The following is a 26,827-nucleotide window of genomic DNA, read 5'->3' as shown; positions in this document are numbered from 1 at the left end:
AGATCCGGCCGAAGAATTCATTTTGACTCTTTTCGGACGGGTGCGTGAAGTGACGGACTCTGATCCTTAATGACCGGAAACGGAATAAAGCGCAGACTGGAGTAAGGCTAGAAGTTAAAATTCCTTATCGAAGATCTGCTCTAGAGAACCTGGGAATGTTCCCGTGACCGCCGTATCCGCAAGCGATGATAGCCAAAATAGCACCAAGATCTCCAACTAGAGGATACTCAGAACATCTGAGATTTAAGTATCGTGTCATCGAGACTGAAATTGCGTCAATTCTACCAGTCCCCCCCCCCCCCCCATCGCAGACTGCAGCTTTCTTTGATATAAGGTCAATCATTATCAATACTTCGTCGGCTTTGTGAAGGATGGTTAGACTTTCCATTGTTGGACTCCTGTCCTTGGCGGGAATCGCTGCAGCGGCCACCTCTCCAGATCAGACCTGTGGAGGTTCCAATAGTTACACCTGTCCAGGGTCTCAATGCTGCAGTCAATACAACTGGTGGTAGGTTCAACCTCGATAACGAAGGGCAAGACTGCGGAAAATTGCCAAGGCTGACCTGATATACTAGTGGAACAACTGACGCACACTGCGGAACAGGATGTCAGTCCAAGTTCGGCAAATGCACAACAAGCTCTGGCAGCAGCGGGAGCAGCAGCACCAGCACCAACGGCAAGGTCAGCTCGGATGGTACCTGCGGCGGCACAGCGGGATACACTTGCAAGGGAAGCACTTTCGGAACCTGCTGTAGCCAGTGGGGATATTGTGGTAACACGGATGCCCATTGCCTCAACTCCTGCCAGTCAAAGTTTGGTGACTGCAGCTCCGTCACCAACGGCGGCAAGACGGTCAGCCAGGATGGAACCTGCGGTGGCACGATTGGAAACACGTGTCGAGGTAGCAACTTCGGTGACTGCTGCAGTCAGTGGGGATACTGTGGCTCGTCTACCGATCACTGCAGCACCGGCTGCCAGTCATCCTTTGGAACCTGCTCTGCTTCCTCAGGCGGAGGGGCTGCAGCCTCTTCTTCAGCAGCGCAACCTGCATCCACTGGCGTCAAGACAAGTCCAGACAACACTTGTGGTGGCTCCAATGGCTATACATGCCCATCTGGGTTATGTTGGTAAGTTGTAGACGATACTTCCTATCTTTTTGCAACATCAGAACACTGACAAGTCATCTTATAGCTCGAAGAATGGATACTGCAACACCGGCGATGACTTCTGTGGCTTTGGATGCCAGACCTCTTTTTCACCGGGGACTTGTTCAACCTGCCCTGGCTCAGCATGCGCTGGTACGGTGACCAGCAACCCAACTTGCTCCGCAAACAACGGCTACTGCTGGACATTGAGTTCAAAGAAGTTCCAAATCATTTGCGGAAGGCTTGCTTCCGGAGACTATCTTGGATATGTTGATGCCACAAGCTTGGGAGATTGCATTTCAAAGTGTGCTGCAAACTCAGCTTGTGTCGCTGCTTCTTTCTACCAGGGCAGCAGCACAAGCTGTAGTTTGCTGGGCAGTTACCAAGGTTCTGCTTATGGTAACTCGGCTGGTGGCCAGCAGAATCATGCTTACGTCCGCGATCCCAGCTGCGGGTGAAGGCGTGTTGTGAACGTTCTTACGTGCCAGGCGGCTTGGCTATGGGTCATAGCCACGGCGACGGAACACGGTCCCTGTAGCACACGGATTTTTCAAAACACCATAAGCCTGTACATTTGATTCAATAAAGCCCTGGTACTGACTACTCAAATACGACGAAGGATGAAATATCAGAAAAGCGTCATCTCGTCAGCTGCGGAAATTGACTCTCGAGAGGCCATGCGTGCCATTGAGGAACCTGCATCCCACGTGATCTGCGAACTGACAGCAGGATATCGGCCAGACCTTCTTCGCCTCTGGGAAGAGCTATTTCCCATGCTGTCCTGTCTTTCGAATACATGGCCTCGGGATCGGCGCCGAGGTCAAGTAATTCCCGCATAGCTCAGAGCCTATGATAACGAGCAACGGCCAGCAGCGGTGTTCTTCCTTCCCCTCCGGGGGCCTCTACTTTGGCACCTAACCTGACTAGAGTCCTAGGGACGTCAGCGATGGCCCCAGGACCACTCTTTAGAACTGCATGCTTCAGGGCAGTCCTGCCAACTCTATTTCGCGGCCCAAATTTGGCACCATGTTCATTTAGAAACTCAAGAACATTCGTCTGACCAACTCCTGTCGCTAACAACAATGGTGTCTCTCCAATCTAGCCACCGCGATATTTAGCACCCAATTTACCCACGACGGTTTCGAGCGCCGTTTTAACGTAGAAATTGCATCTCCATTCATCAACCGAGGACTTTTTGGGGAGGGGGGGGCGAGTCGAGGGCTCAAAATGTCAATAACTGAAAAACTAGGTGAGGAGGATTATGGATGTGAGTCTTTGTGCAGCTGTGACTTATCCTAGAGAAATATTGAATCGAGAATCGGGACCGATGTATTGTCGGAACAGACTTAGCTCAGTGAGTGTTGATAGCTTTTGATGATTCGCGGGAATAGTCATCGTACGTATGAAGAACAACACGAGATTTACAAATTTACTTAATTCATTTGGCATTCTCTGTAGAGGTTAACTAGTACCTATGCTGTGTGATGAGCAACTAGAAAAACACATATGCAATGCCTTCAGATGTAAGAGCACAGTTAACGCTGGCTTGTGTGGTCTCAATATCTTCATATCTATGTTTCACAACTCGAAATTGATGCAGACTTGCCGTTGTTGCTTTTCAAACGTTTTCAACGGCGAACAGAACGCCGGCAGGTAGGCATAATGGCGGCCAATTGCTAGAAAAGGAATCAATCGTAGTGAAACCCCTTCAACTCCTCTCTCAAGCTAGACGAAAGGCTATGTACACATAGGCTGCACAGGCATTCACATAATGCCATCTACTTGACCGCCCCTTCCTTTCTGTTGGAACATCATTTCAACATAACTCGTGCTATGCTGTGACTTGAACACCGTTCATCGAGCCGACAGTTCGCCAACCCTCCAGGAATTTTACATAGGCATTTATGCCATGTGGGAACGGCGCTCCTCTGGCCAACTTCATTTGCGCCTCAGGCGAGGCTTTCTCGCCCTCATTGTTCATGTAGCTTGGTGTACATATAGACAAGCTAGAGAACCAAGCCGCATGCTGCATAATGAAACCGACGTATGCTTCTTCCCCCTCCAATGTGCTCTCTATGACCGCCTTATTGGTGCTTTTGCCCGCGCGCTTCATAGCTTCGACTACCATGTATGCACAGTGTTGAGAGAGGACATCCTGGGCGTAAGCAAAGTTTGCCGCGGCGCCGATCTGCAAGGGGCCGGTCAGGAACAGGTTTGGAAACCCGTTTGTGAGGACGCCGTGGAGGGTCGACGGGCCTTTGCCCGACCACTTCTCGGATAGAAGCTCGCCGTTCCGGCCCTTGATGGTCATGTTGGACCTGCTTGATGGCTCGGCCATGTCTGCTGCAGGCGGCCTGTATCCAGTGCTCAGCACAATGACGTCGAGGGGATAGTCTGTACCGTCGACGACTAGTGAGTTCTTGGTGGCATGGTCAACTCCTTTGCCGTTTGTATCAACAAGATGGACATTTGGAAGATTGAACGCCGGGAGGTAATCGTCGTGGAAGGTTGGTCTCTTGCACCATGATGGGTACCATGGCTTCAAAGCCTCAGCAACCGACTTGTCCTTCACGATCTCCTCAACACGACGTCGAATCCTCTCTGATCTCGGTGCATCCATGGCCAGAAGACTGCCGATGTGGCCGGGAATGTCTTCTAGGCCAAGAGGCTTCTCGTGTGGTGCGCCGACAAGGCCTTTGTAAGTCTTAATTTTCGTCCAGCCATCATCTACCAAGTTCTCTTCTGCCTCGCCGCCAGAAACAAAGGCATTGAAGTTTTCGAGGCGACGCCTCTGCCAGCCTGGGCCGTCGGCAATCTTCTTCCACTCTTCTGGATGAGTAGGCCTCTGGCCTCTATCTTCTACAGATGACGGCGTTCTTTGGAAGACGTAGAGCTCTTTGGCCCACTTGGCGAGCTGTGGAACGAGCTGAATGGCGGTTGCACCAGTACCAATGATGCCAACACGTTTTCCCTCAAGACCAGTAAGCTGGACGTTCTCGAGGTCCTCCGGGTTTCCACCAGTGACATCGTAGTTCCACCGCGCAGTATGGAACATGTCACCCTCAAAGGCCTCGAGGTTCTTGGCCGCTTTGGGATGGTTTAAAACGCCATTGGCGAGAACGACGAACTGTGATCGAACCGTCATCGTGATGGGCGACTCACCCGGGCCGCGGACCTGCTCGATAACAACAATCCATCGCTTAGCATCCTCGTCCCACTCGTAGCTCTTGATCTGCGAGCGGAACACAGCCTTGTCCGTCAAGTCCCATGTTTCTGCCATTCGGTCCGCATGACCTCGCAACTCGTGGCCATATGAATATCGGTGCTTCGGAATATAGCCCGTCTCCTCGAGGAGCGGCATGTAGGTGTAGGATTCGACATCGCACATCAGACCCGGGTAACGGTTCCAATACCACGTGCCACCAAATCCACCAGCGACGTCAACAAGACGAATATCCTCAGGCTTGAAGCCGGCCTGGGTGAAACGAATCGCAAACAGCAAGCCTCCGTAGCCGGCGCCGAGGATGATGAACTTCACCTCGTCACCATCCTTGAGGTTCGGTGTCTGGGCGTTGAGCTTCTCATGATCGACCCATGGGTCTTGGGCTAGTTTGCTGAACTTCGCATCCGTCTCCATCTCTATATACTGCGCGTTGCCGTCAGACCGCTGGCGCTTCTCTTTCTCCTCTGTGTACTTCTTGTTGAGGGCCATGAAGTCGGCCGCGGCAGCTCCGGCCGCGGTGTCTGTCGTGATCTGTGGAGGTGCGGCCATGTTGACGTTTGGCCTGCGAGTCAAATTGAGGTGTAGTTGAGGTAGGGGGTTCTGCTAGACGACATCTCTATCATTTACGAGGAGGCGAATCTTCTCGTTTTGAGTCGCCAAAATATGGGGGCACATGTCCGTTGACGACAGTCCAAGCGGTGTCCTCAAACAGCTCTAGTGACATATTCCATGCTCGCACTTGTCTTGTCATCTGATCTCAATTGGGGTTCCCTAGAAGAGGGTCAAGCATCCCCGCGTACCACAGTTTTCCAAGCCGCTGCGTGTTTGCGGGTCGTCGTATTACAGCTTCATTCTATGGATTAGTCGGAGAGTACTATGAGCCCGACGAGTCATTCCTCACTTCACCAATGCCTCCAGATCGACACAAACGTATTCGTATTCGTTCGTCGCATTTCTAGTGCAACATAGCAACGTCGCTTAAAGAAAGATGCGGTAGTTGATGGTGGATCTTGGCCTCTGCCGGATGGAAACGATCTCAGGATCCACATAGACCCGCCAGGCTTCTAAGGGATCCGCTCCTGCTCCGCTGCATGGGTAGCCGTTGCGGAGAAGCTGTCGTCCAAAGATGGCCAGATGTGACAAACTCCGTGTGGTCTGGCGTGTAACACCACCTGCATGTCTTGGTGGGTTATCGTAGCTAGAAGTCCTGTTATAGGTTGAATTATCAAGGAACTTGGAGACGAACCTGCGTGTCTCGTCTGGGCCCTGGCGGGTGGCGCATCTGCTGCATCATGGATCCATGGTGTCATTGTCTAACGACTCGATGCATGTTGTTCCGTGCAGCGCGCTCGGTTTCGAGACCCCAACGCGACTGGCCCGCCGCTACGAGACCGAAACCGATCAGACGACCCCATGAACGGGTAGTTCCCGCTACACTGGGCGGGAGCGACCGCCGTGTGCCACAACCAGCACGCCCGGTGTCATAATTGACCTTTAAGACATAGATAAGGTGAGGACTGACGGGCGACGTTGACGTTTATGCGCTTCTCGTCTTCAGACATGAGTCTCATAGTGATGTGGTATTAAAGCTAGGAATAAGCTTGCATCAACTCAAATTTAATGCAGCGGGGTATGGGATGGCCGAGCCTATGTTGACCACATGCTGGCGACGAAGTTAGATTAGTCTCTGCATGAGCTTGAAGTCGATGTCTGAGGTACGGATTGACTAGGTTTTCCTTCATTCTTACATTCGCACGGCGCGGCTCTCTGCGTAGCCACCGGTTGTGGACAAGATTCTCCGATCGGTGCAGTATTAAAACCAAGGTAGAAGAGGTCACCCCTCTCGATGTCATCTCACAAAGTGATCTGAGAGCCCATCACAGTCCTGGGCGAGGTACATACGTGTCTGAAGTAAATAACACGTGAAGTGCTTTACTTCAGTTCGGGAATAAGAGAACAGTCTCGCTCAATGTTCTGCTTGAATTCTTTTTTCGAAGATTGAAGTTTGGATGCCCACGTGCATTCAAATTAGGCGCAACTGAAAATCGACGGCTCGCGATCTAAGCACCGACTGGCATTTCTACCCACTTTCGTACAAGCCCATTGCACTACTGCTGGCCCCCTGTTCACCTCAACCCCCTGACTTTACCCCTCAAGCGAAGCGAAGGGTTGGTAGAGGAGCCAGATATTTCATAACCCAGGCTGGTGCGTCATCGCAAGACCAGTTCGCTTTTGTGCTTGCTTCAATGAATCAATGCATCAACCGAAACATCACACATTGAAGAGATATTTCTGCAAGTGAGTTCAAGTTATCCCCTACATTTCTGCCCATCATAGCTGACCTCAGATTCAGCATCTCGAGATCATGGCTTCCGTCACAACGAATGACTTGCATCTTCCCGACTACGATGACCTTCCGCCTGTCGAGGGCATGCCCAAGGGCTGTGCCTGGGGACTTTTCGACAAGGATGGAAAGAGGGATGTCTTTGGGACTTTGAACTTGCTCACACCTTCAGTTGTGAAGGCAGCAGGCGCTGAAATACAGGATGGCGTGTCCATTTCGCTGAAGTGAGACGTCACCATCACCAGTGTATGTTGAACGAACGAGATATCCGAAGCTAACACAAAGATGCATAGTTGGCCCCTGGATAGTATGAACAAGCTGGCTATCCCGGGACGCAAGCAATCGGTTCATAAGGTGCACACGCTACAGACTGCCGGGCTCAGCCAAGGAATCGGCTGGGATGACGAGCTGGAGTTCAACACACAAGGCAGCAGTCAGTGGGACAGTCTTGTCCACTGGCAGCATCAGCCGACGGGATTCGCCTACAACGGCTTCAAGCCAACTCAAGAAGAACTTTCGGCGACGTCAACGGCGACAAACAAGATGCCCACCATCGATCACTGGCATGAGCGAGGTGGGGTAGTAGGACGCGGGGTCCTGATCGACTACAAGGCATATGCCGACTCGAAGGGGATAGACTACCATCCCATGGAGGGCTACCGCATCACTATCGAAGATATTGAGGCTGTAGCCAAACATCAAGGCGTAGAGTTCAAGCAGGGCGATATTTTCTTGCTTCGCACAGGCATTACTGAGATCCTAGATAAGCCTACGCCGGAGGATTTCGCAAAGTTAGGGCAGTACAAGTTATCCGGCGTGCATGGTACAGAGGAGACGGCCAAGTGGTTCTGGAACAAGCACTTTGCCGCTGTTGCTGGCGACTCCAATGCCTTTGAGGCATTTCCACCTCTCAAGCCAGACGGAACTCTGGCAGAGATGACTGATCTTGGTACGTCACTGTGATGAGCTGGATGGGAACTATGACAAAACGAGACCAGCTAACTCTTACTGCAGTTCTTCACCCCTACTTCTTGAGTCTTTTCGGCATGCCCATCGGTGAGCTATGGGATCTCAGTCGCCTGTCAGCATACTGCCAAAAGACAGGAAGGTACTCCTTCTTCTTGACCTCTGCGCCTATGAACGTCTCTTGTCTCGTAGGATCGCCGCCAAATGCCCTGGCGATATTCTAGAAGCTTGGCAAGGATGTTGGAAGCGCCATAAGTCTTACGGAAAAGCCAAGACCGTACGAATATCAAAGCGAAATGGTTACGCACTATGATTATAGAACCCAGTGACATGACGAAGATGACAGGAAACAACCATTATCATTAATAAGCTTATTGGTATCGAATATCACTGACGCATCATGAAATGTAGGTCTTCCATACACTGCATGTACTCTAGCACGCGGAGTTCCGCCTGTTTCATCCCGGCGATTCCCAACTCCAAGGTAATCACGGATATTCAGATCATGACAACATCCACCAACAGTATCGAGCTCGCCTTAGTTACTGCATAGCGGCGTAGACGAAGCCGGCAGCAGCGGCAGCAGCAACAGCCATTCCAGTCTCTCTCGGTGCAGCGCCCGCGCTGGTGGCAGTCTCCTTCGCCCCACCCTCGCTGGTGAGCGCTGCCAGTTTGGTGCTGCAGTAGCCTCCAGAGGCCAGAAGGCTCTTGACCTCGGCCGCGATGATGGGGATATCGGTGCACTCATGCCACACGGCTCGCATCTCCGACATATGGGCGGTTTGCCATGACTCAACGGCGTTTGACCACGAGGTGTACTGGGCGCTCATTGAGTCTGTGACGGAGATGGTGCTGCAAGGGTCTACCGTGCCATTGGCAAGGGATGCGGTGGCGGCCCACTCTTGAAGGGCGAAGTTCGGCGTGGGAAGAGGGTCGTTGCCGGTAACGGCGCTGGCGAAGGCGTAGACGGCGTTTGTGCACTCGGGCGTGCCGCGGGCTTCAAGGACTTTGATGATCTTGGTCGGTTCGATTCTCTTGTGGAGCTGGAGGTGGACGTCGCCGGCGGCAGCAGCAACAGTTGCGGCGAAAGCGCCAAAGATGACGGTAGCAACGCGCATGTTGATTCAGTCACAAATACGAAGTAGGAGGATTTTTTCAATAGGTTGAGCTTGATAGGTGCTGTTCGAAAGAGACAGAGTCCTCAAAATGGTAATGCAATTACAGATCGTGGGCATCCATTATCAACCGAAACAGAGCAACTATTTATCATCGGGAGACAAGCTACATTTTCAATTCATCGTGGGCTGATGCCTACAAGCAATCAAAGGTACCCTTGCCCGATGACTCCGGCGAGGAAATGAATTTTCAAGGGCGAGCTGAACTCGAGGTCGACCAGTTTCCCTTCCAGGTTAATTCAATGGCACTCAACAACATTAGTCTGGACAAGCTTCTGACTGTGCCGCCCGGCTGCCTACACAGCGCATCTTGGCGCTGATTGCGGGTTGAAATCTGAGCCGCTTGATAGGGCCGAAGAGCGCCGTTGACCGTTGTCTGACCCCGTAATGAATTTCCGCTCACAACCGCAGACCCTGGTCCTGTCAGCCTAGGTTACCAGCCAACAAAGCAAGCGATTACACGGCCTTCGGGCGGTGAGGAGGATCACGAGGAGAATCTCGGGGGCTGAATACGTGTGGTATTGCACTGCCATCCCGAGCGACGGTAAGTTGTCAGACGGCCATTGTCTAGAATGCTGTGCCGCTTGTGTTGTTCACCCGTAAGCCAGAGTTAAAGCGTGGGTGAGTGCCACAGGCTGTGTTACACTAAAGAAGAATGGAAAAGAAGACGGCATGTATTGGATTGGCAGCTAATTTTGGCCTAGACCGTCAAGGTTGGCCTCAATTCTTGCCAGGGATTGGACTTGGAGCGGAGCTGTGTCCGTACCTGCATAAGCTACGGTACCGAGGCCCTGAAGCCAAATCCGCCGCTTGCTGACATGGGCACATGTGTCAGTACCAAAGTCCCTCATCTTTAGAAGCAAGGTAGGTGATTTTCATCTGGAACCAATTGATCAGGATACGAGACATAACCGTGAGGTGATAAATGGGTCTGAAGGAACAATTGACGATGTGGCGAACGCTGATGTGACTTCGATTTAGATAAGGTAAGTGGGAATGACGATGGTGGGAGGCCGACCTAAGCCATCCTGGCAAAGCCCACGAGCTCACCTGGTACTCAATCCAGCATGGGTCTAATTTAACCACAATAGGTGCCCCAAGTACCCTCACAAGTGTGAATGCAGGTAAGTCAACAGAAAGCCTTGAGGGTACTTTATCACAAGATGGCTCTTGAGGGCGTCAGCAATTGTTGGATCAAATGGCGATTGCATGTCGCGTATTGTGGGTAATGTTGAATTCGCATTCATCCTGCGCGCAGTGAAGTCAATGTGGGGAGTCTTGAAGTTGGAAATGGTATGTTTTCCGCCCGATTGAGTCACGATGAGGACACCGCCGACTTGTACCTTGATTCTTCAGGCACTTTGAGCGACAGTCTTCTCATAATTGTGCTGCAACAAAGCACCTCTGTAACGAGAGAGAATTCGAAAGAGTACAGAATTGCGATTTTGCAGGCTCAGTCGTTCATGGAACGATGAAGGGGGAAATCGATAGGTTGCCAGATCCAAGGGGCAGAAGTTGGAGGAACAAGCTTAGATTCACAAGCGCCTGTGTAACTCGCGCCCGACTGCCATGATGAACGAAACTCGGCCCCTTCATGTTTTTTCTACCTTGGGAATAAATGACATGGTCGTGGCTATCGAGTGTTAAACCTCAGAGACTTGGCGATTCAACATCTTGGCATCCCAGAGAGGACCATTGAAAGGATGCGCCGCGGTAAGTCAAAGTGCCAGGGACGAGTACTCGTCTTGAAATGTTGCTCGGGAAGATACCCTAGGCTTGTCTTCATGGCCAGCCAGTGGTTGTGTTTGAGAGCAGCATTATACGCAGTAAGTATCGGAAAGAAACAACAGGTGACATACCATCTCTGTTGCTGTCAACCTCTCATTGCGTTAAGTCTATTTAGGAAGTCTATTTAGGATATCCTAGTAACACTCACGTCGCTGAGGATAGTGGGGTAGGAGTGGGCAGAATGACGCGGGAAAGGTCTGTAAAAATACCAAACCATTGGGCGAATTGACTAGTTTCTGAGTTTTTCGGTGGGAACAACGGCGGAGGCGGCATGCGTAAATTTTGTCATGCAGATCGAACCCTAAAGCTTGCTCGGAACAACTGCACACAGAACTTGATCTAACTTCACAGCCTTGTTGGCTCCGGCATCTCTAGTTTTTCCGTCTTTCTACGACGAAGAACATATCTGACTCTACTTAGCAGCTTTTTTTTTTTTAAGCTGCGTCGCCCAGTACTTGCCATAGTCGCATCAACGCGAAGATCGTGTACCGCCAGCAGTCCTCCAAAATGGCGCACCAGAACGGCGGAAACACGGTCTTGTTGACCGAAGAAGAGGCCCAGCGGATTCGGACTACTGTACAAGAGACGCAGAAGAAATGCTCATCGCAAAAGGGCAACGCCAGAGAGTTTCGAGATGCTCACGCTACTGTCAGCCAGGCGACTGGTACCTCACTCATGATGGACATGGGTCAAATGACTGGACAGGGTCAGAAGGACACAATCCCAGCGCTTGGTGTTGGGCAGGCATACCCACCAAGCACCGCATCCCTGGATGAACTCAAGCCCATGACATTTTCGGAACTCACAATGGAGACTCACCACCGGGGACGTTCTTTGACAGTGCAGCGTGCGAGGCGCTGTCCAGTGGTAGCTCTTGCTGCCCGCTCATGGACCGTTGTCCAAGATGAGGAAGACAAGGAGACGGAGCGTTTGGAGATGGTCCTGCATAAAACAACAGACGGCGAAGACACTCTTGAATCGGCACGGCGGTTCATCATCAAAGAGCCGTATTTCACACTGACGGAAGAGGGTGAGGCTACCCTGCGGATCGACCACCCCTCCGATCTCGTCATCATCAGAGAGGAGATTGTGAAAGGCAGCTTGGGCGAGGTCGAAGATGGAACGAAGGGGGATGAGATCGCAAAGAAGTGCAAGGACAAGGGTAACGCGGCACTACAGAAGAAGGACCTCCCTCTTACTCGGATAAGTTACAGCCAAGGACTCAAGGTTGCCAGACAAGAGCCTGTCCAAAAGACGAACCCGGATATCGCAAGAGACATTGCACGGAACCGAGCTCACGCACATCTGCTTATGGACCGACAAGATGAAGCCATCGCCGACGCCAAGGCCTCTCTTATTGGTGCCGACGACCAGAAGTCTAAGGAACTCGACAGCAAGGCCTGCTTCCGCGCCGGGAGCGGCGCTTATAACTTGGGCCGCTTTGAGGAGGCCAAGCAGTACTTCGAGAAGGCCCACGAACTCGCACCTGCAGAGAGAGGCGCGGCAGTCTATCTACGCAAGGTGGAGATGCGGCTTCGCGAACAGGAAAAGGGGTCATACGACCTGCAGAAGATCAGGGCCAACCTCACCAGAGTCTCACCACGGGCCGATGCGGCAACCTTCACTGCGAAGACTGAGGTCAAGGATAGCAAGGGGCGAGGTCGTGGCCTGTTCGCGACTTGCGACATTGCTGCTGGTGAGATAGTCATGGTTGAGAAGGCTTTCTGTGTGGTCTGGGGCCATGAGAGCGAGGTTCTGACCTCAATGACCTACGATGTCCGCGACGACAAGATTAGAGTAGCACCCGTAGGCCTGACCAAGGCCATCTCTCAGAAGCTACTTAGGAACCCTTCCCAGATCAAAAAGGTGCTGGATCTTTACGGCGATTATCAGGGCGATGGTAAGGCCACGTCAGAAACCCCAGAGGGCCCGGTGGTCGACGTCTTCCGGATTCACGATATCGTCTCTCGCAACGCCTTTGGGCCCGGTGGCCAGTACGGAGAGGAAGGCGCGAGGAACGCAAGCACCGGTCTCTGGGTTTGGGCAGCCTATATCAACCACTCCTGCATCGCCAACGCCAAGAAGGACTACGTTGGCGACCTGATGGTCCTCCGCGCGCTTCGACCGATTGCAAAGGGCGAGGAAATCTTCCACAGCTACGATGAATCGAGCAACTACGAGGCGAGACAGAAGGCTCTTATGACTACGTGGGGCTTCGAGTGCAACTGCGCGCTTTGCGCTGGTGAAAAGACCGACGACGCCAAGTTGCGCCAAAAGCGGCAAATGCTGGTCAACGACGCGGACGACTTTGTTTCGACGACGCACTGGACCAACGCGAAGAGGATTACCATTGCCAAGGCTCAGCGCCTGGCGAAAGACATCGACGCGACATACGAAGATAAGAAGTACGACGGTGTTCCTCGTCTGGCATCAGAGAGGGTTCGGGAATGGCTCACAAAGGCAGCTCCTCGCAAATGAACATGAAACCACAGAGTCCTACAATGTTGGATAGACTCCTCGATCTCGTCGTGGACGAGGAAAGCAGGATAATCCATCTGCCTGCATTAGATATAGACCTCCTCAGATAAAAGGCCGTATCAGACCAGATTCTCTGACTCATGCTAAGCAAACGTTCATACTCGCCATAGCGATGCTACGGCCTCTTCTCGATACTTACGAGTGATGCTTTCGCAACTCAAGATTTTTAAGCTCGGTAAATACCGGACCGCTGCCCTAATTGATTTGCTTGCGTGAAGCTGAAGTACCGGCCGGAAGCTCGGCTTCCAAACAACGAAGCAGCTAGGAATTGAAGGTATCTTAACGCCACGCGCCTCAGATATCTCTTTTCAGGTTGACTTTATCAACGAGAAGCCCGAGATTCGGGCCTCTTTGTGCGACATCCAATGTTGTGGTGCGCTGATCACGTTAAAATATATTCTTTTGGGTAATGACAGGGCAATGACTCGTTCAGAGCGGAACCGCATGGGCCCTGCGGAACCGCAACTCCTGATGTTGTACCTTGTCACCAACGCGACAACAAGGGAACATCGTCCCCCATGATCAGCGAAGATGTCCAGTTAGCCGATTGCGGGGGAGTACTCTTGCACTTAACAGGCTTTCCGTGAAGTTGGTCCTGGTTTCCGTGCTTGCCGAGACGAACCACAGACTCAGAATCAGGTGCTTCCCCTCTTCTGCAGGCAATATCCCCACATCAACCCCAGACGTCACGGAACGTCAGCCCATAAGCTCACAGCCTGCTCGTCACTCATGTGATCTGACAATTCCCAGTCCAGAGCCTTGGGATCGCTTGTCAATGATATTTACCAAGCTAGCATCCAACTTCGTCATTGTGTGAATGCCTTATACCTGTCTGTCCTGAAATGTTATATAATTCACTTCGATCGTTTTGAATCGCCAGTAATCAAGAGATACCTTGCATCATGGCTGCAACTTCACGAGCTGCCAGATCCTTTTTGCTTCGAGCTTCAAGATCAACATTACCTGCATTGGCAGCTTCGAGCCGAGCGATTTGCGTAACCCCAGCCTTAACTCGCACAAATTTGAGCCCTGCCGGCTCGCTGTTGATGAGGCATCTGTCAACAATGAAGGCCCTCGTCTACGACGGTTCGAATTCAGTATCATTGAAGGATAAACCACTCCCCACCATCTCAAAACCAACCGATGTCATCGTCAAAGTTACTAAGACAACCATTTGCGGCACTGATCTCCACATTCGCAAGGGCGACGTAGCGACATGCCAGCCAGGCACCACATTGGGTCACGAAGGTGTAGGTATCATCCACTCAGCGGGAGCTTCGGTCACACGATTCAAGGAAGGAGACCGAGTCCTCAACTCATGCATCTCCAGCTGCGCGACGTGTGAGTATTGCCGCCGCGGCATGTACAGTCATTGCACGTCCGGCGGGTGGATCCTCGGAAATACCATCGACGGCACTCAAGCCGAGTACGTCCGCATTCCCCACGCTGAATCCAGTCTCCACCCGATCCCGGACGGCGCCGATGACTCCTCACTGGTGATGTTAAGCGACATCTTCCCGACAGGACTCGAGTGCGGTGTGCTGAACGGAAAGGTACAGCCGGGCGGTACTGTCGCTATTGTCGGCTCAGGTCCGATTGGTTTGGCGGCTATTATCACGGCTCAGATGTATTCCCCGTCTCAAATCATTGCCATCGACATGGATCCGAAGAGACTCGATGTCGCAAGGCAGTTTGGCGCAACCGAGACTATTGACAGCTCCAAGGCAGACGCTATAGCCAAGGTTAAGGAGTTGACTGAGGGCAAGGGCGCTGACTCGGTCATTGAAGCGGTGGGAATTCCCGCCACCTTTGATCTCTGCCAAAGCCTGCTCGCACCTGGTGGTGTCCTAGCGAACGTGGGAGTTCATGGAACCAAGGTTGACCTTCACCTCCAAAACCTTTGGGATAAGAACATTTGTGAGTTCAACATATCGAGGTTTATAAATAATTAAAGATGTCGACGCCAATTCTAACTCAACATGCAGCAATCACAACTAGACTTGTAGACACAACAACGACACCAATGCTTTTGAAGCTTGTACAGTCTGGAAAATTGCAGCCCTCGCAACTTATTACTCACCGTATGGATATCTACTACTTATTACCGTGAAACTTGCTATGAAAACATGACTAACAAGAGCTCCAGACTTCAAACTTGGTGACATGGAAAAGGCATATGGTACCTTCGGAGAAGCGTCTAAACATGGTGCTTTGAAGGTTGTGATTGACGTGGATTGAAATTTTTGAAATCATCCGTTTTGCTCAACTTTGATCCAGCTGCAAAGCCTACGTTTTGACAGATTGAGAGCCTGAAGAAAGATTTGGAGGTTTTAATGTTTGTGCCGGGCAGAGCTATTGCACATGATTCTTTGAAATATGGAGTGGAAAATCCTCCTCACGGACTCACGGACGGACGGGTGCTGGAGTTGTACCCTGGTTGAAGCAGCCGAGCCTGTAGAATATCAAATTTGACTGTCTGCACCGATGCTGTTTACTAGTGCGATTGTCAATCGAGAAAAGCTCTTGGTCATTCCCGAGTCGTTATCTCTTCATTCTTTGCAGAAGTCAACCATTGGTCATATATTTGTTGACTGCCACGCATTTTATTAAAACTTGCCGTAGACACTTCGTGTTGTTATCGTGATACTGGCATGGATGTTTGGCTTCGATGTTTCTTCTGTGCGCCAATGGCTTCGCATCTAGGCCGCATCAAGTGTCACACGCAATCCGAAGCTGGAATAGCCCATGCCGCGTCATAGGAAATCACATCATGCACGTTTTCCCATCCAACCGCAGCATACATGTACTTAGCAAAGATATTGCAGATATTAGTTTGCTGTTCATTGCGTTATCTCACCCTATCAACCCCGCGTAGTCTGCTAGATAGGCATGACCAAATTCGGAAATATGTTGGGCCAATTCTCTGGCATCCATCTTTATAACCTCATCCAGGGCATTGCGAGTGCACCAAAGGACCTGCATTATCTAAAGATGCGCGTCTTCCCGCGTCTCTGGGTTCATGTGGAGGCGTTTCCCCCACGTTCAGCATTCGGAAGAGAATCACCGCGGGGCCGGCTTGTGTCTTCACGTTGCATCGGACGCAGAAATCCTCGCGCGTGCACGGCCTCCTTGGGCAGTAAATCTCCAGAACCTAGATACCGCATTGATAAGACTGCTTGGAAAGGTGGCATTCCCAGCCTACTAATCTGCGCCTAACACATGCTTCGAGGGGTTGGCTTAGCAGTTCTGGACCATCTCCTACCCTCGTACGGTTTAGCGCCGGCATGGATGAGGCCTCAGAGTTTGGAAAAGGGCCCGATGGTCCATGCATCAGTTTAATGGTCTACCAGTCCGCCTCGTTGGCTTCGAGCCGGCAGGAAAGGAGGTAGTAGTAAAGAATTTTCAGTCGATGGAAGAAGAGCAGAATTTTGGTCGGCTGGTATATCATTGTCGAGGTACCGCTGGTGCTCTTGATGGTCTCCCGTATGGGCCGTGCCAGCAACCATCATGACAAACACGACCATCACGTTCGACTTTCCGGGCACGGTGCAGCTAGTCGACACACGAGGCGTCTTCGACGTGAAGCATGGCTCGGAGCACACCAATATCGTTCTTGTTCCGCAACCGAGCAGCGATCCGAACGATCCGCTATCATGGACGCGAAAGCGCAAGACATTCAACATCTCCTGGGTCATGACCTGGTGCTTCTTCGCCGCTGCCATCGTATCGGGCCTCTCTCCCGCGTACCTGCAGATCGAAGCAGACACCGGCATTTCTGTAGCAGACCTTAGCACTGGCAATGGCCTCATGTTCCTCTTTCTCGGTTGGGGCACTCTGCTCACCCAGAACTTCGCCCTCAACTACGGAAGGCGTCCGACTCTCGTTTATTCGATGGCCGCGATGACCTTTATCAGTCTCTGGACTGCCTACGTCAAGTCTCGAGCCGAGTTCTTTGTTAATCGCATCATCATCGGCATTGTCTCTTCGCCAATGGAGACTCTCATCGAAGTCATAATTGACGACCTGTATTTCGTCCACCAACGAGGCTTCTACATGGGTATCTACAGTTGGATGCTGTGGTGTGGTGCCTTCCTCTGCCCAGTCGCTACAGGATTCATCGCCGAAGACCTGGGTTGGCGTTGGATCCAGTACATCCTATCCACTATAGGTGGCGTAATAACCATTTTGACATTTGTCTTCTTCGAAGAAACCATGTTCTACAGGCCTAGTTCACAAGCCGATGTTGGTGGCATCCCCAATCAGCAGCCGGGTCTCTTTGATAGCGACAAGAGCGCAATCGACACCGAGAGGTCCGAAGACCAAAAGCCTCAGCCTGTGGAAGGCGCAGCCAGTATCAATTCTGAAATCGAGCCACGCACTTTACCGAACCGCGTCAATGTAGCACCCGAAAAAGCTTTTTGGTCAAAATTCAAGCTATGGGGTTATCAAGACGACAGAAAACCAAGACAGCTGAAGCAATCTCTGTTGCCTTTTTACCTCCTTCGATTTCCTTCCGTCATTTTCGCGGGCATTCTGGTTGGAGGTATTCTCTCGTGGTACAACGTAGTTGGCGGCTCTCTGGCTCTCATTCTCGGCAACCCACCATACAGCTTTGGCTCCAACGTTATCGGCCTCTTCTACCTTGCTTCGGTGATTGGAGTATCGATGGGATGTCTAATATCAAGCTGGGCGAGCGATGCTTTGTCAGTGTGGATGGCCCGCCGGCATGGGGGAGTAATGGAACCAGAGCATCGTCTTTGGTTATGCTTCCTGGCGATCATCGCCCATCCTGTTGGCTGCATTCTATACGGCGTGGGGGCTTCATACCAAATCCACTGGGTCGGTATTGCTTTCGGGCTGGCCTTGATCTCTGTCACTCTCCCTCTGGGAACCAGCATGGCGTTCACATATATCCTTGACAGCTTCAAGGACCTCGCTGGCGAGGGCTTCGTGTCAGCTATCCTTATTCGTAACACGATGGGTAAGTTGACGCCGTCATTCCTCTTAGCGTCAGAGTCAAAGCTAACCATATCCAGGCTTCGCTTTCAGCTATGCTGTAGTGCCGATGATCAATAGCATTGGTCTTCGCGATGCCTTCATAGTCACAGCGGTTCTTGGGGTGACATTCTGGGCACTGTGTCTGGTCATGATGTACTTAGGGAAACCGTTGCGACGCATGGCAGCGCCTCATTACTGGGACATGGTAGAAAAGCATAGCCTTTCAGGACACTGAGTCTTTACATAAAATTAACTACGTCTTACGGAGAGTTTAATGCAATAATTCTCGCTCTTTCCACACGTGCAAAGGAGGTCTTTTAACCACACTGCGTTCGTGTTATGAAAACCTACATGCAGTTACACCTAAGCTTAAGTTTCTTCCCTACATGTGCTGCCTGTCAGCGTCAAATAACGCGCAGATGAATCCTTGAAGGCCACGGAGTACACCTGAATTACCCGCGCACATTTCTGTCTTTCACAGTTCTACCCTACATCCGAGTATTCTGACAGTCACGGCGACAAAATATCAGAGATGATCTCCACTTTCTAGTGCTACTCAAGAAGTAAGCCAAGGACATAGTCTCGGTTCTCCCATTTGGCGAGACACGAATACGACTGCAAGCCCTTGCATTTCGGACAGTAGTTCAGCCGAGATGTGTGAGAGTGTCTAAGGTAGATAGGCAAGATTAATTCATTATCATGTTAAACCGATAATCTAGCCGTCCCCTCCATTTTGTGAGTAACATCCTCCCCAAAGGAGTAACAAGATGGACCAACTTGAGACTTACGTTGTATAACACCTCTCGAGCCAGCCCTCATTGCTGATTCACTTGGCTTGTCAATCAAGGAGTAAGACAGGTCATCTGAAAGCGGCAACCCGAGAGCATATCCTGCAATACTAGAGCGGTACGAGCTTGGCATTACTTCAACATACAGACCCCCGCTCCGAGCTTGAATCCCCGCACTAGCTGCATGCGAACTACTTGAGCCTCTTGGCTGCCCTCCTTGACTGCCTTTCATGTAGATAATTAGCTTAACTATGGTACTGGTGCCTCTCTGGCGAAGCTTTTGTACTAATACTGCTCTCAAATTCTTTCAAGCACACCAGGTCGAGCCCATCACAATCCTCTACAGTTCCAAACATGGCCTCTGCTCAATTTTTCAACTATCCAGGGACTGAGTCCAACACCGAGCAATATCACTACTCCCAAGCCGTAAAGATCGGAAACGTCGTTCGCACATCGGGTCAGGGCGGCTGGGACGAGAAAGGGAATATCACAACCGACCTCGAAAAGCAGATCGCTATTGCGTTCGAGAATGCTCTCAAAGCTCTTCAAGCCGTTCACCCGCGCCTCAACTTCAAAGACATTTACGCGATTCGCTCCTATCATCTTGATATGGACTCGAGTTTCGATGTCATGACTACGACGTTCAAGAAACTGTTTCCGAATCATAGACCTATCTGGACGTGCATCCAAATCGGCAAGCTTGGATTGGAAGGGATGCAGGTTGAAATCGAAGTCGAAGCGTTGATCCCCGTCTAAGGGACGTGAATGTTGGATGTGAGAGAAATTTTCCCAATCTCGTGGTTTAGACACGATTAACATCGGCGCGGTATCTTGGGCACTTTATGTACCATATCGGGTATCTGTCTTAAGAGCATCATCAGTCACCAAGTGCAACATCGTAAAGCCTTCCACCGTCAATCAATTCTTTTTTGACAAACTGAGTGAAATTCTGTAAAATCACCTAAGTCCCACAGTTTCAAGTACGTGCAACTATGTCACTGCGGACAGCCCTTGGACCACCTTGTCAACTCCACGAGACCATGGCTAGGCTGTAGAATACCGACAGTGTAAAAGTTAGTCAAAATTCACCTTAATGAGCCACCAATAATACATCGACTTATCATTGCGAGTTTACGACGATACCGCTAGTTTCCATACTTTTGGTAGAAGGTCCAAGCCAAGACGCAAGTTCATCCTGACACAAAGTCGCCTGCACATGCAGCAGTGGCGCAACCCGCAGCTAAGCTCACTGCTGGCAAAATTTTGATTGGCAGCACTGAAGTAAGTTTAAGAAACTTGAGCTTGGTTGCTCCAGTTGAAAAACCTTCTCAGGGTAGTGATGGACCGTCACGGCCAAAGTTGAGGCTTACGCGACCAACCTGCAACTTCAGCGCAACTACATGTAGTGGTGTGTTGCCTGTCTCGGATATCCAGTTCCGACTTGGGACTGGGCAAAATGTCTCATGCTTCGTATCCGCAACCTGGAATCATGTCAAGCAATAACCGAGTTGAGCTTCCACTTTCCCGGCCCTCTAGATCAAGCTATCCGACCACCCTGTGCTGCTGCACCTCAACAGCCCCGCGCCAATGGTCCAAAAAGTTGCCTAATTCGGACAGCTCCTGCGGGAAACCCCGCACCCCTCTCATTGGCGTTGGGATGGTTGAAATTGACGCTGCACAGCTTGGAGTAACTAAGGTGGGGAGAAGTATCCGACACAAGTAAACCTGGTGGGCTCATACGACCAGGAGACGGGATCTTGTCCATCTTTTGTCTGCTTCAGGATTTCTGAGCCGCCATGGTGGCTCCGTCTGATAGCTAGCCGCTGATGATCTGCAGAATTTCACAGATCCGCTTCCCCACTTGTCTGGGACACTTTGATGGCGGAGACACAATGATCCCATTTATTGCCTAGTCTGTCCGACATGCATTGACAGTTTGCGTGGATAAGAGGGCGGGCTGCCTCACATCTTCGACTTGAAGTAAGACGCCCTGCCCTGATTTGTTCAACTACGGCCGTTGTGTCTTGTTTTCTTTCCCCTTACCCACACACTTAGGAGTTCCCACCAAGATGTCAGCTGCTACCTTGGACCTCACAGCGCCGAATGGCACGAAGATTTCCCTGCCTACAGGGCTCTTCATTAACAATGAGTTTGTGAAGGCTAGCTCAGGATCCAAGATCACTGCCATCAACCCAAGGTACGATAAGAAGTTGAAGTTGCTTGTCGAATCCCATTAGACTGACGACATTATAGTGATGAATCTGAGATCGCTGCAGTTGAAGCCGCATCACCTGAAGATGTTGACAAGGCTGTAAAAGCAGCACGGGCAGCACTCAATGCCCCAGGCTGGGGTGACATCTCTGCTACGGATCGGGGCAGATTGATGTTCAAGCTCGCCGACCTCGTCGAGGCAAACCAAGAGACTTTGGCCACCCTTGAGACGTGGAACGGCGGTAAGCCGTATGGCGTGGCCCTCGGAGAAGACGTTGCGGAAACAATCTCAACGTTGCGCTACTATGCTGGCTGGGCAGACAAGATTCACGGCGAGACCATTCCAACGACACCTCAGAAGTTTGCGTATACAATTAAGCAGCCGATTGGAGTTTGTGGACAGATCATTCCGTGGAACTATCCAATCATGATGGCAGCATGGTTAGTGAAATCACATCTTCACAGGGAAAAGGCACGAACTAATTCAGCTTCTAGGAAGCTCGGTCCGGCACTGGCGTGTGGCAACACTGTGGTTCTGAAACCTGCTGAACAAACACCACTATCTGTTCTGTACTTTGCGACTCTGATCAAAGAAGCTGGATTTCCGCCAGGCGTTGTCAATATTGTCAACGGACTTGGCAGGGAGGCCGGCAACGCCCTGGTTTCTCATACTGATGTTGATAAAATTGCTTTCACTGGCTCCACAGCAACCGGAAGACAGATTATGAAGTCTGCGAGCGTCAACCTGAAAAACATTACGCTAGAGACCGGCGGAAAGTCACCTCTTGTGGTCTTCAGCGATGCCGATCTCGACCAAGCAGCAAAATGGGGCCATGTTGGCATCATGAGCAACCAAGGCCAGATCTGCACGTCCACATCCAGAATCCTGGTTCATGAAGATGTCTACCAGGACTATGTTGCACGGTTCAAGGCGATATGTCTTGAGAATAAGGTCGGCAATCCCTTCGACGACGACACATTTCAGGGCCCTCAGATCACGAAGGTCCAATATGAAAAGATTCTCGGCTACATTCAGGCCGGCAAGGATGAAGGTGCCAAGCTTGTGACTGGTGGAGTTCCATTCAAGAACGTCGGAGATGGCAAAGGATTCTTCATCGAGCCAACAGTCTTCTCCGACGTGAAGAAAGACATGAGAATCTTCCAAGAAGAGGTGTTCGGTCCTTTTGTCGCCATAACACCTTTTAAGACGGAGGAAGAGGCAGTTTCTTTGGCCAACAACACGTCATACGGACTCGGCGCTGCGTTGTTCTCACGCGATATCGAGCGGTGCCATCGCGTAGCCGCCCGCCTCGAATCTGGAATGGTCTGGATCAACAGTTCGAATGACTCTGACATTCGTGTTCCATTCGGTGGCGTCAAGCAAAGTGGCATTGGCCGCGAACTGGGAGAAGCTGGCCTCGCTGCTTACTCACAGACAAAGGCAGTGCACGTCAACATGGGATTCAAACTGTGAACTGGTCAAGTAGAGGAATCTTGAAAGTCCATAGCCACATGATCTATTGCCAGCCCCAAACTCTCTTGTCGAATTAGTTATAGCACGACGGCATCTGATGCCAAGTCGGAGTACATTTCTGACCAAGTTACGTCCTCTCGAGCGGCCTTCCATACACCGCACAAAACCTCGGAGACAGTATGTAAGCTAGCAAACCGCATCTCATCTCGAATAATATGAAGGATACCCAGAACTGCTTTTCTGTGTCTCGGGGACTGAACATGCGCACCAGCAACGAGCAAAGGGAAAATGACACAATTCAGCACCTTTGAGGGCTGTTTCATATCGATGATGCACTCTAGACACGGCAAAACGTGCTGCTGTACGAGAGAATGAGAGACTGGTAGACCGCAAATGGCCCTATACATGTAGATGAGAGCCGTATGCTGAAAGGCACGAATTAAAGTGAAATCGTTGTTTGCCTCTAAGTCTGGATCGGCATCTCCAGTATCTGAACATGTGTCTGTGATCCTGGCATACATCGGAGACAAGGCCGTCTCGAATTTGCGGATAGTCTCCATTGAGAGTTGCTCGGTGCCGTTGTTCAGAACATCTCGGTACTCTGTTAGCCGAGATATTTGCTGAAATACGGAGGCCAGAGATGAGCGTCCAAGGATGTCTCTTCCCCACCATACGGATCTCTTCTCAATTGTATCCCATATTTCGTGAGGGAACGAGGGTTTCCCTCCCTTGAGCATGATGGTTGTGAGATCCGTTGACGCAAATTCAGAGAGGAGCATGTGGATCGACTCATGACTCGTCTCCAGAACCGGAAGAGTGCCTCCGAGACTGTTGATGATTGCCTTGACGCCCCCGTGGTGACTTGACGTTGAGGCAGACGCCTGAGCGCATTCAAGGTATCCGTCGTGGAAATAGAGTAAGAGTACAGCAAGCAACAGGGTCATGAGAGAACTCTTATCGACCATGTGAGCGCCGCCGACCTCACCCCGTACGGCCGCGAGACACTCGAGTCGCTTCATGCGGAGGAGACTGCGGCTGTTCCTCCCGTCCTGGAGAACCCGGTGCGCATCCGCAATGACGCACGCCGCGAGAAGTACGACTCGATGCTCAAGGGCCTGTAAGATTGGAGCCGCGCATGGTTCCGGGGCCGTCGTCAAGAGCGGCCACAGGCGGTGATGGAAGTAATCCAGGGCGCGCCGTTCGTCTGAAGCTAGACAGGACGCGAGCTGCGCGTCTCTGGTGGCAATCTGGTAGATGGCCGGAGCCTTGATCGTGGGCCGCGTGCTCCATTTCAGGCGGCGAGCGTTGAAGTCGCAATCCGCCCCAATCTTGGCGCAACGATTGCACCGGGGCTTTGTCAGGTCGCACTTGATACGGCGCTTCTTGCAGGGCCAACAGGATCCCTCAACTACCCTGATTCTGTTTGTGGGCATCTTTGGGGCTCCAACGGTCAAGAGACGGCTAGCTGGATGCTTTATAAGGCAGCGTCAATGTCGAATTGGGTCCTAGTAGACTCTCGGCGACGTTCGCGATAGCAGATAGTGACGAGTGGGTGGAGATCCAAGCCTGATGTTGTGGTTTGCCATCAGCAGGGTTCGGATTCCCGTCTGGTATCAAGGCCCCCTCCTCCCAAGTGCTCGAGAAGGGTTCGGTAGATGGGGAAGCTGTGCGGGGGAAAAGGGGGATGAGCACAGATGGGACCCGGGCTGAATTGACTCGGCGAAGCTCCAAAGTTTGCGAAATTTGGTCCATCTAGTTTCCTCAAGAGGTTTAGCGGCAGTCGAAATGACCCGGTCTGCTGTTTTGTGTGACAGCTGTAACTGTTATCCGGGATCAAACCTTGTTTTGCAGATCAAAGAACGCGTCGGAAGCTCATCCGGTGGGCGGTCATAATCCGCCTTGAACCCAATGGCCGCAAAATTTTGAGGAGAAATCAACCGACTCCAATAGAGAGTGAGCTCTTCACGACAAGTCAACAATGGACCCAGCAACGAACGAGACATGGGCCGAAGTCCAGATGACGCCTAATCCTTTAACGACTATGAGCACCGCCGTTGCGCTGGTAGCTTGCTCGATCATAGCTCTCATTTTGAGCATCCGGCTAGCCCGGTCAACGCAACCAGCGAGCGAGCCCCTAGAAGTCACACAAGTACAATTTGACCTCCTATGCAAAATAGTCAATGTGAATGATTCTGATTGAAATTTCCATAGCTATACATTTATCCTATCAAAGGGCTCGGAGGATGCGCGGTGCAGCGAGCACATTTGGGCAAGTATGGCTTGGTCGGAGATAGGACTTTTTCCCTGCAAAAGGTCATTCGGGATAAGACCGACCCGTCCAAGAAGACATATGAGACAATGTTCATCGGCTACTATCTCTATATGGCACTATTCCGGGCTTCGATCGAGCATGATGGAAGGCAAGAAAACGCGACCGAAGGGGAAGTCATAGTAAAATGGCATGGCCGGGGAACGGAGCACGGTAAATCAATCAACGAAGCGAACATCACCACCACCGACGAAATACGATTCGCCCTATCACCAAGCACAGAGGGGCTAGAAGTGATCAACACAAGCCTTCACGTGAGCCAGGCCAAGGCCTACGACATGGGCGACGAACTTGCGACGTGGTTCTCAGAGCGCCTCGGGGTTGAGGCGAGACTCGCCTACATTGGTAACGGCTCACGGCCTGTCCTGGGGTCTTTAGCACCAAACAGCAAAGGAGGCCTGAGAAAGGCCAGATTTGCTCAGCGTCTCAGGTCCTTCGTCCCGTTTGCCCGGTTTCCCGAGGAGCGTCTTGTCTTCAACGATCTTGCACACTACCTCGTCGTCACTGAAGAGTCCACTGCGGAGGTCTCTTCTCGCCTAGAAGGCAACTTGACGATGGATGTTCGAAAGTTCCGTCCGAATGTCGTCGTCAAAGGCGCAAGCGGTCCCTTTGCAGAGGACTTCTGGGGCGAGTTGACTTTCGACGGCGGTGTCCAGATGCCTCTGACGGCCAACTGTTATCGCTGTCAAAGCATTACCGTTGACTACGAAACTGGCAAGACTGCTAGTGACGATCGTGGATTGGTGTGGAAGAAGCTGAATAAAGATCGCCGAGTTGACAAGGGCGCCAAATATAGCCCTGTCTTTGGACGCTACGGGTACTGCTTTGGGTCAGCTGTTGGCGAGACACTAAGCGTAGGACAGAAAGCACGAGTCTCCCACGTCAATCCAGACAGAACGACTTTCGGTAAGCTTTTTTTTCCACTTCACCTGTAGTGGCCGAGTACTTTGCTGATGGAACTTTTTAGATTGGCCGCATCTTACGACGTTCGGCGTCAGCCAGAAGAAAACCTAGATCGAGGATACATGCATGGGAGGTTCCTGGAACAGGACAGCTTCTACCGGGTTAGAAGATCATTATAGAAACCAGCATAGAATAAAAAAGCGACCGAAGTCCTACCTCCGACGAAAGGAAAACACTTTGGTTTCCAGGGACGGCCTAATTATCAAGTCGCTGGGCCCATCGGAGAGTTGAGTTGATTCTATACACCACAGGGGTGCAAAAGTCTCCGAAAGCTAGAATGGTAATCAAGAGCAGCTTTTCGCCCGGATCGGAGCCCTCCCGCCTCCTGGAGGAAAATGGGCCTAAAATATTATGTATAACGTTGAATCGTGATCGAGACTCGGGTCGGTGGCATGGGGGAGCTGACTGCCCGCTCCGCGAAGGTGTGCCGGCGCTAACCTCCGTAAACTCCGTGTCCCACCCAGTTCGTCTGAGTCTTGGACCGGCCGGCTCAGCAACTGACATAATCCACCATGGTCAAGCTCGAGAAGAACCGGAGTGCTGGACGAGTCGCCAACTAAATCACGGGCCGAATGACATGTCACGAATATTACCTAGGTGGAGATTAAACACACCCCCGGTGGTCAATGCCGAGACGAAGATCTCAAAGCTCTTCAAAAGACTCCAGGATCCAGGCTGACAAGGGCTATTGCGTATGTTTCCAATGTATGCAACGTCATCCATCCGCTGTACCGCTGTGTAGTGTTCATCGAATCATCAGCGACCTTGGGTAGAACAAGCTGCACTGCAACTTTCTGATAGATGAACTAGGACTAGTCAAGTCCGCATGAATTCCGCAAGCAACTCCACTAACAGCGACGAAAGCAGCCAACGCTCGAGATCTCG

At 51.4% G+C, this 26,827-nt stretch overlaps 12 protein-coding genes across 12 annotated transcripts; 8 read left to right on the top strand and 4 right to left on the bottom strand.

The window, feature by feature from the left end:
- The first annotated feature begins 292 nt into the window (after nt 1-292).
- On the top strand, nt 293-1,826 carry BDZ83DRAFT_609991 (uncharacterized protein). Its single transcript, XM_060507571.1, has 3 exons — nt 293-508; nt 576-1,127; nt 1,192-1,826. Exons 1-3 carry the CDS (start codon nt 372-374, stop codon nt 1,601-1,603), a joined length of 1,101 nt encoding a protein of 366 aa, XP_060368417.1. The 5' UTR covers nt 293-371; the 3' UTR covers nt 1,604-1,826.
- A 1,150-nt stretch (nt 1,827-2,976) lies between these two features.
- On the bottom strand, nt 2,977-4,917 carry BDZ83DRAFT_570638 (cyclohexanone monooxygenase; the record flags this gene model as incomplete). Its single annotated transcript, XM_060504327.1, has 1 exon — nt 2,977-4,917. One exon carries the CDS (start codon nt 4,915-4,917, stop codon nt 2,977-2,979), a length of 1,941 nt encoding a protein of 646 aa, XP_060368416.1.
- Nucleotides 4,918-6,733: 1,816 nt separating this feature from the next.
- On the top strand, nt 6,734-7,902 carry BDZ83DRAFT_648918 (putative cyclase-domain-containing protein; the record flags this gene model as incomplete). The annotated part of the gene is made up of 3 exons (XM_060510232.1): nt 6,734-6,936; nt 7,006-7,661; nt 7,727-7,902. 3 exons carry the CDS (start codon nt 6,734-6,736, stop codon nt 7,900-7,902), a joined length of 1,035 nt encoding a protein of 344 aa, XP_060368415.1.
- Nucleotides 7,903-8,220: 318 nt separating this feature from the next.
- Nucleotides 8,221-8,796, bottom strand: BDZ83DRAFT_648917 (uncharacterized protein; the record flags this gene model as incomplete). The annotated part of the gene is made up of 1 exon (XM_060510231.1): nt 8,221-8,796. One exon carries the CDS (start codon nt 8,794-8,796, stop codon nt 8,221-8,223), a length of 576 nt encoding a protein of 191 aa, XP_060368414.1.
- A 731-nt stretch (nt 8,797-9,527) lies between these two features.
- On the bottom strand, nt 9,528-9,753 carry BDZ83DRAFT_609984 (uncharacterized protein). The gene has a single exon (XM_060507570.1). The coding sequence runs from the start codon at nt 9,702-9,704 to the stop codon at nt 9,543-9,545; it is 162 nt and encodes a 53-aa protein (XP_060368413.1). The 5' UTR covers nt 9,705-9,753; the 3' UTR covers nt 9,528-9,542.
- Nucleotides 9,754-10,912: 1,159 nt separating this feature from the next.
- BDZ83DRAFT_609982 (tetratricopeptide) lies at nt 10,913-13,573 on the top strand. The gene is made up of 2 exons (XM_060507569.1): nt 10,913-13,252; nt 13,319-13,573. The coding sequence occupies exon 1, from the start codon at nt 11,149-11,151 to the stop codon at nt 13,117-13,119; it is 1,971 nt and encodes a 656-aa protein (XP_060368412.1). The 5' UTR covers nt 10,913-11,148; the 3' UTR covers nt 13,120-13,252; nt 13,319-13,573.
- A 670-nt stretch (nt 13,574-14,243) lies between these two features.
- On the top strand, nt 14,244-15,417 carry BDZ83DRAFT_749352 (alcohol dehydrogenase GroES domain-containing protein; the record flags this gene model as incomplete). The annotated part of the gene is made up of 3 exons (XM_060513752.1): nt 14,244-15,096; nt 15,165-15,260; nt 15,326-15,417. The coding sequence occupies 3 exons, from the start codon at nt 14,244-14,246 to the stop codon at nt 15,415-15,417; spliced, it is 1,041 nt and encodes a 346-aa protein (XP_060368411.1).
- A 921-nt stretch (nt 15,418-16,338) lies between these two features.
- On the top strand, nt 16,339-18,879 carry BDZ83DRAFT_693306 (major facilitator superfamily domain-containing protein). Its single transcript, XM_060511335.1, has 2 exons — nt 16,339-18,160; nt 18,216-18,879. The coding sequence occupies exons 1-2, from the start codon at nt 16,687-16,689 to the stop codon at nt 18,410-18,412; spliced, it is 1,671 nt and encodes a 556-aa protein (XP_060368410.1). The 5' UTR covers nt 16,339-16,686; the 3' UTR covers nt 18,413-18,879.
- Nucleotides 18,880-19,164: 285 nt separating this feature from the next.
- BDZ83DRAFT_609977 (endoribonuclease L-PSP) lies at nt 19,165-19,804 on the top strand. Its single transcript, XM_060507568.1, has one exon. The coding sequence runs from the start codon at nt 19,320-19,322 to the stop codon at nt 19,719-19,721; it is 402 nt and encodes a 133-aa protein (XP_060368409.1). The 5' UTR covers nt 19,165-19,319; the 3' UTR covers nt 19,722-19,804.
- A 1,230-nt stretch (nt 19,805-21,034) lies between these two features.
- On the top strand, nt 21,035-22,650 carry BDZ83DRAFT_749349 (aldehyde dehydrogenase; the record flags this gene model as incomplete). Its single annotated transcript, XM_060513751.1, has 3 exons — nt 21,035-21,162; nt 21,219-21,617; nt 21,672-22,650. The coding sequence occupies 3 exons, from the start codon at nt 21,035-21,037 to the stop codon at nt 22,648-22,650; spliced, it is 1,506 nt and encodes a 501-aa protein (XP_060368408.1).
- A 77-nt stretch (nt 22,651-22,727) lies between these two features.
- BDZ83DRAFT_749348 (fungal-specific transcription factor domain-containing protein) lies at nt 22,728-24,083 on the bottom strand (the record flags this gene model as incomplete). The annotated part of the gene is made up of 1 exon (XM_060513750.1): nt 22,728-24,083. One exon carries the CDS (start codon nt 24,081-24,083, stop codon nt 22,728-22,730), a length of 1,356 nt encoding a protein of 451 aa, XP_060368407.1.
- A 608-nt stretch (nt 24,084-24,691) lies between these two features.
- On the top strand, nt 24,692-25,993 carry BDZ83DRAFT_570617 (uncharacterized protein; the record flags this gene model as incomplete). The annotated part of the gene is made up of 3 exons (XM_060504325.1): nt 24,692-24,799; nt 24,862-25,885; nt 25,947-25,993. 3 exons carry the CDS (start codon nt 24,692-24,694, stop codon nt 25,991-25,993), a joined length of 1,179 nt encoding a protein of 392 aa, XP_060368406.1.
- Between the last annotated feature and the right edge of the window lie 834 nt (nt 25,994-26,827).

The sequence above is a fragment of the Colletotrichum acutatum genome (assembly GCF_030867785.1).
Source record: "Colletotrichum acutatum strain CBS 112980 chromosome Unknown BDZ83scaffold_18, whole genome shotgun sequence".
NCBI lineage: Eukaryota > Fungi > Ascomycota > Sordariomycetes > Glomerellales > Glomerellaceae > Colletotrichum > Colletotrichum acutatum.
Note: the sequence above shows the minus strand (reverse complement) of the source record. Positions and strands in the feature narration are given on the sequence as shown.